Consider the following 8,998-nt stretch of genomic DNA (forward strand, 5'->3'; position numbering starts at 1 on the left):
CATAGATACCATGAATTGTTGCATGGCCAAAAAACATGTCCATACAGTGGCAATGGATATCACTAGAGCAGGGTGCCCACTGTTGTGTATGTTTCTTGTATTGGCTGGACTTCCTCTTGTGCCTGCTATTTCCTTTCCTCATTCTCAGAGAGTCACTGGACAGTCTAACAATCATGCAAAATATGATGTCAAATACTTCACACAGAATTTGGACCATTTCAGCTTCACTCCTCACAGCTATGTTACTTTCCAACAGAAGTATCTCATTAATTCACTGCACTGGGGTGGAGCTTCATCCAATTCTCCTATCTTTGTCTATACAGGTAATGAAGGCTACATTGAATGGTTTACTCAAAACACTGGCTTTATGTTTGACATTGCACCTCAATTCAAGGCTCTTCTTGTCTTCATTGAGGTATGCTCTGCTCTACTCTATATGTTTTACATTGAATTATGGGAAAGCACAAAAGGACTTAGAGGAGTGTTTTCATGAAAACAAAATGGTAGATCATCATAATGTATTGAAAAGTTTATGAGATTAATTGCTTACTAACTGTTACCTAATCACTATGTAACTAAAAGTAACATAAAAAATAACCTGTACATACACAATCAATGAATCTGCTATATCAATTAATCTGTTACACAATCAATGAATCAAAAAGAGAATCAAGATAATAGCAAATACAACTTTATATCTTTCTTACAACATGACATGCAAGTAATAGCATATGAGTTGAACCTGGAGAAAGAAAACAGAAATGTGTGACTTACGGTCATATGTCTGTTATAAGTACCATAAGAAACCAATAGAAAAATTTGTCCATACAATGGCTATTTCTGGTCATGTGGGTTGCTTACTGTTTAGTACATTTGTCCTATTAGCTAGCCTCTCTGTTGTACCTGCTTCTTCCCCTCCTCATGTTCATGGAGTACTGAGAAGGAACAGACATTCACTTCCTCCTACTTCTTCTTGTTCATGGAGTACTGAGAAGGAATAGACATTCACTTCCTCCTCCTGCTTCTTCTCCCTTTGTAGAATATCATGTCAAATACTTCACACAGAATTTGGACCACTTCAGCTTCACTCCACACAGCTATGCCACATTTCAACAGAAGTATCTCATTAACTCAAAACACTGGGGCAGAGCTTCATCCAATTCTCCAATCTTCCTCTATACGGGAAATGAAGGATATATTGAGTGGTTTACTCAAAACACTGGCTTTATGTTCGACATTGCACCTCAATTCAAGGCTCTTCTTGTCTTCATAGAGGTATGCTCTGCTCTACCTATTCCACTTCATTATTGATAAAATCTAGGTGGATAGAAGAGCATAGTCATTAAATCTGCAGAAAAATTTAAAAAATCCCCAAAAACAAAAGAAATACTATATAAAGGTTCCCAAAAATCTACCATATAAATACTTCTTCAGAACATCCTGATCTAAATCTTACTACCCATCATGAGAAAAAAGATGCTAGTGCATAAATTGTATGTATATTTCTTGTGATTGGTGAATTTTGGTTTAAGCAGTTCATTCTAAGTTTTGATTTATTGAGATGCTTCATCTGAATCTATTAGTAAGTTTTGATTTATTGAGATGCTTCATCTGAATCTATTAGTATGATATGATTTCTGATTAATCATTTAAACAAATCAACTTTTATGATACATGTTTTAGTCCAACAGAACAATGATATGTTGAAGTCATAAAGATGTAGAGAATATTTTTAATTGCAAAAGTCTTGAAATTTTGTTCAGAATGAACTGTGGAAACTTATCTGTATCTGGTTGCTTTTGGTTGTATTTTACATTAATTAGCAAAAGCAAATCTCAATATGGGTTTAAATTGATTTCAGCACCGTTACTATGGCGAATCAATGCCATATGGGAGTAAAGATGTAGCTTACAGCAATGCCACCACAATGGGCTATCTAAGCTCCTCTCAAGCATTAGCTGATTTTGCTATATTGGTCACAGATCTCAAAAAGAATTTAACAGCAGAAGATTCACCAGTAGTTGTATTTGGAGGATCTTATGGTGGAAGTAAGTGTGTTTCAATAATTTTGTGTTATGAATTTCAAAATGCAGTGATGAAACCTGTTTATATGTGTATATATTTAATGGGTTTGCAGTGTTAGCCGCCTGGTTCAGACTGAAGTACCCACATATTGCAATTGGGGCATTGGCATCATCAGCTCCGATTTTGGCTTTCGATCTCATCGTACCTCCAGCTGGTTATGACAACGTTGTCTCAAACGATTTTAGGGTATCATTAAGATTGAAATTAAAAGATTTGTCTGAAACTGTAGATATTTTATTCTCTTACAATAGAATCATTATATTAGTTTTTGATTTTTTGGTTTGGACATTCTTTTTAATTTCTTTTTCTGGGTTTTGGTAGAGTGAAAGCCAAAACTGCTTCAATGTAATAAAGAAGTCGTGGAAGATATTGAAGGAGATGCCATCAACTCCAAGTGGCAGAAGATCTCTCAAAGAATCTTTCAGACTCTGCAAGTAAAACCAGAAAATCCTTGCACAATATTGTCTAATATTCTTTTATTAGTTTCTCATAGATGTCATTGGTTCAGAGATAGTGACGTTGATGGTGTGGAAGGGTGGCTGAATGGAGCTTACTTTGAAGCTGCAGAAGCAGATTATCCAACACCTGCTAACTTTATTCAGAATTTGCCAGCCTACCCAGTGAAACAAGTAATGAGATTTCATACCCATTTATCATCATTACAGTGTTTATTGAGAAAAAAAAAAAAAACTTACCATATGCTCAATGATTTTCGTTGCTTGTGTAGATGTGCAAGGCAATAGATAATCCATCTAGTGGGACCAATATCCTAAGCCAACTATATGGAGCAGCAAATATATTTTATAACTATACGGGAAACATGACATGCTTTGATTTGGGACCCAGTGATCCACATGGAGAGGGTGGTTGGGATTTTCAGGTTCAATTTTTCATTTTTATTTAACTATATGATTGTTTGAAATAGTACTTTTAGCAGTGTGTAAGTAAAGTGTTTCTTTGTTGGGGGTGTAGTATTGTACAGAGATGGTACAACCATTTGCAGATGATCCAGTAGAAAGTATGTTTCCCGAGTCAACATTCAGTTATACAGATACCATTCAAGATTGTGCATCTACAAATGGTATTGAGCCAAGGCCACACTGGATCACCACCGAATTTGGTGGTCATGTAAGCATAGTCTACTTGGAATGAACATGTAAAATTTTGGTAATTTATCTAAATATAACTATTATGAGATTCTGCCCTCCAACATTTTGAATCTCCTTAGAGAATTTTGAAGGAATTATAAGTAGTATTATGCATTTCACTCACATACATGTATTGCAGAATATCAAGAGGGTGCTTAAGCGATTTGGAAGTAATATAATATTTTTCAATGGATTGAGAGATCCTTGGAGCAATGGAGGGTGAGATGACAACCTTGTTTTCTATGTGTGTTTAATTAGAGGGTTCTAATTTAACTTAATTTTTTTGGGGGTTTGATTTTTTTAATTTTTATTGTAGGGTATTAGAAGATATAAATGAAAGCATCATGGCAATCATTGCTAAGAAAGGTATGTTTGAATTCGATTTCATTCATTCGATGAAAGATAACAACATTTTGTATTTTATCATTAGAAATTTATATTTAAAATGAATGGATTGTAGGGGCACATCATGTAGATCTTAGATTTGCAACCATGGATGATCCAAAATGGCTTGTGCAAGTTCGAAAGAAGGAGATTCGCATAATCAAAAGATGGCTAATGCAATATTACAAGGATCTTCATGCAATTTAAATTTAAGATTACGTATAATGTATCTTTCTACAGCTACACAAATATTCCTTGTCTTGTGTTGGATGTTGGATAGCAAAACTGAATAGCAATATAAAGATTTGCATTGTCAACAAAATTAAAACAGATACTATATTATTATAATTCCTTGACCTTTTTAATGCCATTATTTTCCCTAACTTATGGGAATAAACTTTCCAACCAACCTAATTACAAACTAATCAGATTATTGAATATAAACCTTATTTCCTAACATCTTGTCTTTTTTGACATTGATCATTATATTACTGTTACGTCTTTGTCTTTAAAACTGATAGTTATATTATTATAAAAGTTCTCTCTTTCCATACACGACTCCTTGATGAATTGTTATTCTTTTATGATAATAAAAATAATTATTCAATATAAAAACACTATAAAAATATATCCATTGCTAAAGCTAAGTTGCACATCATTTTAGTTGCAGTGCATCTGCAAATATAGCCGGAGATAATTATTGTATTAATTGAACTTTGTCTCTGTTATAATTAAACAGACGTACATTTAAGTCATTAAATATAATTAACAGGCATTGATGATAGCATTAGAATCATACATTGAAGTCATTAAATGTATAGTCGTCTGTTCATTGAAGTCTCTCTTACCAATGCAAGATTATAGAATTAAACAATCAATAATCTCTGAAATAGGTGTAATTCTCCTATCATTTTAGTTGTTATCCATTTGAGAATATAGACAGAGATTACTTTTGTATATAAGATGCATAGATTTAAACCAAGTCTGGTTATACATGATCTAAAAAAATAATTATTTGGATTTTTTATTTATTTTGGTGATTTGTGTAATATTATCTTGTTTGTTTAAGAAGTGGGGTGTGCATTATACTATTTCAAACTTTGGTTTTAGGCAATCGAGTATGGATGCAAAAACATTGTTTCACACTAATAAGTGTTGGATGTAGTATTATTCTGTTGTTTTAATTTCTCAAAAAAAAAGTATACTTGATAATAATTAATTAATTGTATTAGAGGAGAGGATTAGTAGTTGTTTATCTTAGTTTTACATTTTTAAAAATCTTATGTGACAATTTTAGATCGACTTTCAATTTTTTACAACAAATTACTTGGTAAGTTTTCTACTTGAAATTATGGTTTCAGGTTCACATCATCAAATATGATGCCATGTCAAAATGCTTTAAATTGTTGAGGTAACCAAAGAGGCCCCCAATTTAGACTAGTAGTTATGCACTAGTCATGTTCTATTGGTGTAGTTATGTGGCGTCCCGTGATTTGTCACATTTTAGATCTAAGGAATACATTTCATTCAATTATGGGTACTCAAGACCAATACTAGCAACTTAAATTCACAATTACAAGTGCTATATTCTTAAAAATATTAAGCATTAAATCAACAAATGCTATCACAACTATTAGAATATGCTCAGCTATTCGGTCCTCTTCCCTAGTAAATATTCATTATTATAGGTATTTTATTATAATAGGAATAATATTTTTAGTATATTCTTATTGAAAGGTGTAAAGCGGAAAAATCGAACCCTAGTCGTTCTCCCCTCCCCAACTCCGAGGATAGAGAAGGGAGAGTCACTAGGGTTGATGGTTTTCACTCGAGAGAGACTTTACATTCAAAAGAGGGGTTGAAACCCACAAGATCCAATCCCACTCAATGCAAGATTGGATTCTATATGAGTTTCAAGGGTTGTGATAGCAAGGATACCCTCTTTTGTAAAGAATATAGATAGAAAGATTGAACTAGGAATGCATGTAAAGTAGGAAATATTTGCTTATAAACAGAGATAGGAATATGATATGAAGCTGCGGACCTGGAATTAGCAGTAAAATGTCGAGACGGCGCTGTCCTACAAATTTGAGCAAAAGTTGACGGGACAATGGCGCCCGGCGTGCACACGGTCCTCCGAAAAATCCGCGAAACGAAGGGGGATCTGTTTGTCTCTGCACAAGGATTCCAGATCTTCAATTTCAGCCGCATACCTGCAACCTACACACAGAAAAGCGAAGATGATTGGGGGGTTAGGGATTAGGGGTTTGCCCTTAGGTCAAACCCCGGTTTTGGAATTAACCAAGAAATGAGAAATGCTGTAAATGTAAATGACTGTAATGTAAAACAAGTACTAGTACCTTGTTGTAAGGATGTTTGTTTCCTTATATGCGAAGGTATAGATGTTGTTGTTTGTTGTATGTTGTATGTTGTAGTATGTGATCTCCTCTTCAATGGTTGAATCCTTGTCTTGAATGCAACACCTAGCCTTGAATGGAGACTTAGAATGATCAATTGCTTGAAGGAATGCTTGAATGCTTGAATGCTCGAATGTTTGAATATTGTTTCCCCCTTTTTTCATCCTCCCCAAAATGAGAGAGGAAAAGTAGTTTATATACTTGCCAATTAGGGTTAAAAGACTGATTTTCCCGACCTTAGGCCGACCAGGAAATGTTATTTTCCAAATTGCAAACAAAAAGACCCGAAGTCCCATAGGAGACCCGGCCCAAAAATAGGGCCAGGGACCAGGGCGCTGGGCGCCATGGTCCTGGGGGACCAGGGCGCTGGGCGCTCTGGTCCCACCTCCCGGGACAGCAGGGTGCAAGGAGGGATCAGGCAGGGTGCTGGAAAAATGCAGTTTTTGGTGTCGTGAGCAAGTTTCGGGGTCTCCATTCAGGTTTAGTGTTGCGTCGCCATCGTGAAGACCCAAATGTTGTCGAAATTGCAAGTGTCACAATTTTAGGACGCTACAAAAGGTATAATGTGATAATGAATAAAAACATTTTAGTGTGTGACCACTTAAGCTTATATAAATACTTTAGATAGCATTTCATCTCCATGAAAAAAGGTAGGCACATGTAACATTAAAAAATATTGTAATGTTGTAATGTATTACCACTTCCATCATATTTTGTGAAATATGTTATCACAAATCCACTTGGTGAAGGGTAAATCAAAATTCTATATACCAAATAATTAAATAATATCACCATTAACATAATTTTTTAAGTCATTCAAACTACTCATGAGGGAATGTAAAAGATGATGTTCAACATGTATGTATTCATATTTGTTTGTAGATCATGTTAATAGTGGGATAGGACCAGGAGATTTATAATCAATGAGTGACACACATTCTCACATATATCAAGTAAAAAATTTATAACGTCTGCACATTGTTCGTTGGCATTAGGTATGTATAAATCATGTGTTTGCTCAGTGAAAAATGTGTAAGAATCTACTCCAAAATCATTCAAGAATACATCCAATCACTCAAGGATACATCATGAGAAAGCATGAAAGGATCTAAAGGAGTTTCTTCATCAAAAAGAGATAGATCATCATGATGTTTAGAAAAATTCATGTCACTCAAGAATACATCATGAGAAAGTATGAAAAGATCCAAAAGAGCATCTTCATAAAAAAGAGGTAGATCATCATGATGTATAGAAAAATATATGAGATCCACTAAAGGAGGGCCATTAGAGGGGGAATATTGAGAGTCATGAGCAAAACAATGTCTATGAGTAAAACTAAAGTAATATTGGAAAGAGCATGACAAATTGTTGAAGAATACAAAGTAAGTATGACATGAATCAGACCACTATTTAACTCTATTAACTGACATATCATCAAATGCATTCATCAATGTAGCAAATTAAGTATATAAGCATGACACAAGAGCAAGAAGGATTTAGCATGTAGATGTGCATATTTATTGCCACTAAAATGCAAATACATGTAAATGTAGAACAAAAAAGAGATCCAAAGTGACACTTTTTAAAACGTAAGTTTAAACTAAACTTGAACATATATAATTTCAAATTCTTGTACTCAAAATTTAAAAATGTTTACACTTACTAATATAACTGTAAGAAATAAAGAGTGCAAGAATCAATAAGATACCATAAACCAATTTCACTCAAAATTATGCATCAGCCAATAAGCCCTTGATCTATTGGTTAAGTTGAATGGTTTTTAATGAGCCCACCAAGGATTTAAAGTCTTACTAAGTAAAGCTTAGACATCACAAGGGATAAGACCAGGATCATGCCCTGAGTGAATTTGATAGAATGGGTACCCTTTAGTCCTTGGTTCTTAGCTAAAGAAGTTTAACCTAAGACTCATGCTAGGGTATTAGATAGCTAATATGAAATAAAAAATATTATACATCAAATTCAAATCAAATGAAAAAAACATAGCACAATGCATTCATGAATTCTTTATTCGGGTGGAGCTGGAATAATTTGGAAGGCCTTCCCCTCCCCTCCAATGAACTAGGTCAGCTTTTTGAGAAAATTAAAGATAGGCAGTTGGCCTTTAGAGAAGGAGTAGATTCTCTCATATGGACCCCTTCAAAGTCTGGTCAATACAATGCTAAGAATACAACCTTCTAGCCAATCAAGGACTCTCCAATGATTTAGGAGTCGCCCAAAAGATCTTCAGGAGTAGCAATGTCATTCCAAAAGCTGGCATTTTTGCATGGTTGGCAACCAAAAAGAAAATTCTCATAGCAGAGAAATTTAGAAAGATGGGATTTGAGGGACCATCTAGAGGGGCCATCTAGATGCATTTTATGCAAGGCCCAGGAGGAATCTGTGGACCATCTCCTTCTAAATTGCCCCTTTTCAGCTAAGTGTCAGAGGTGGCTGTGCACCAAACTTGGATGGATAACGGACCTACCCAATGATATAGTCTCACTTTTTCAAGGATGACCAATAATACCTAAAGATGGGATTCTAATCTCTCTACGGTAAATTACTCCTTCCTGCCTCATTTGGGAAATTATGAAAGAGCGAAATAGGAGACTTTTTGACAACAAAGCGAGGAACTTGGATTCTGTCCTTTCCTCTTTTGAAGCTTCAATTGTTGAGAATATCAATTGTAAATTTTCTCTCAACCCAAATTTGAAGAAAGTATTTGCTGATTGGGATGGCAGAGTTAGGGTCAAATGGAATGGCATAAAAATCCCTCCATTTATAGGGAGTAAAAACCATGATAGAGAAAGTGTAGTTTGGATTCCTCCCAAAGTTGGCTAGCTAAAACTAAATTTTAATTGGGCTTCCAAAGATAATCCACGTGCTTCTGGAATAGGATGTGTTGTCAAATATCTGATGAGGAGGCAACAAACCGGAAGGAGGTGACCTTGAACCAACCAATTT

At 34.8% G+C, this 8,998-nt stretch overlaps 1 protein-coding gene across 3 annotated transcripts; it reads left to right on the top strand.

The window, feature by feature from the left end:
- LOC131041216 (uncharacterized) lies at positions 1-4,074 on the top strand. Of its 3 annotated transcripts, none has more exons than XM_057974231.2 (10): positions 1-415; positions 1,862-2,048; positions 2,138-2,271; positions 2,407-2,519; positions 2,594-2,714; positions 2,813-2,965; positions 3,058-3,213; positions 3,373-3,452; positions 3,550-3,599; positions 3,694-4,074. In XM_057974231.2, exons 1-10 carry the CDS (start codon positions 11-13, stop codon positions 3,822-3,824), a joined length of 1,530 nt encoding a protein of 509 aa, XP_057830214.2. In that variant the 5' UTR covers positions 1-10; the 3' UTR covers positions 3,825-4,074. The 3 variants fall into 3 exon arrangements, with proteins under 3 accessions (XP_057830214.2, XP_057830215.2, XP_057830216.2); XM_057974232.2 differs by having other exon boundaries at positions 189-323; XM_057974233.2 differs by lacking the exon at positions 1-415 and adding an exon at positions 562-1,275.
- Positions 4,075-8,998: the final 4,924 nt, after the last annotated feature.

This window comes from Cryptomeria japonica, chromosome 3 (assembly GCF_030272615.1).
Source record: "Cryptomeria japonica chromosome 3, Sugi_1.0, whole genome shotgun sequence".
NCBI lineage: Eukaryota > Viridiplantae > Streptophyta > Pinopsida > Cupressales > Cupressaceae > Cryptomeria > Cryptomeria japonica.

What these genes read in the sequence shown, in the direction of transcription:
- LOC131041216 (XM_057974231.2), top strand. Translation starts at nt 11, where the DNA reads ATGAATTGTTGCATGGCCAAAAAACATGTCCATACAGTGGCAATGGAT. An exon ending in TTGTCTCAAACGATTTTAGG is followed by an intron (nt 2,272 to 2,406) that starts GTATCATTAAGA and finishes GGGTTTTGGTAG; the next exon opens with AGTGAAAGCCAAAACTGCTT. An exon ending in CCACCGAATTTGGTGGTCAT is followed by an intron (nt 3,214 to 3,372) that starts GTAAGCATAGTC and finishes CATGTATTGCAG; the next exon opens with AATATCAAGAGGGTGCTTAA.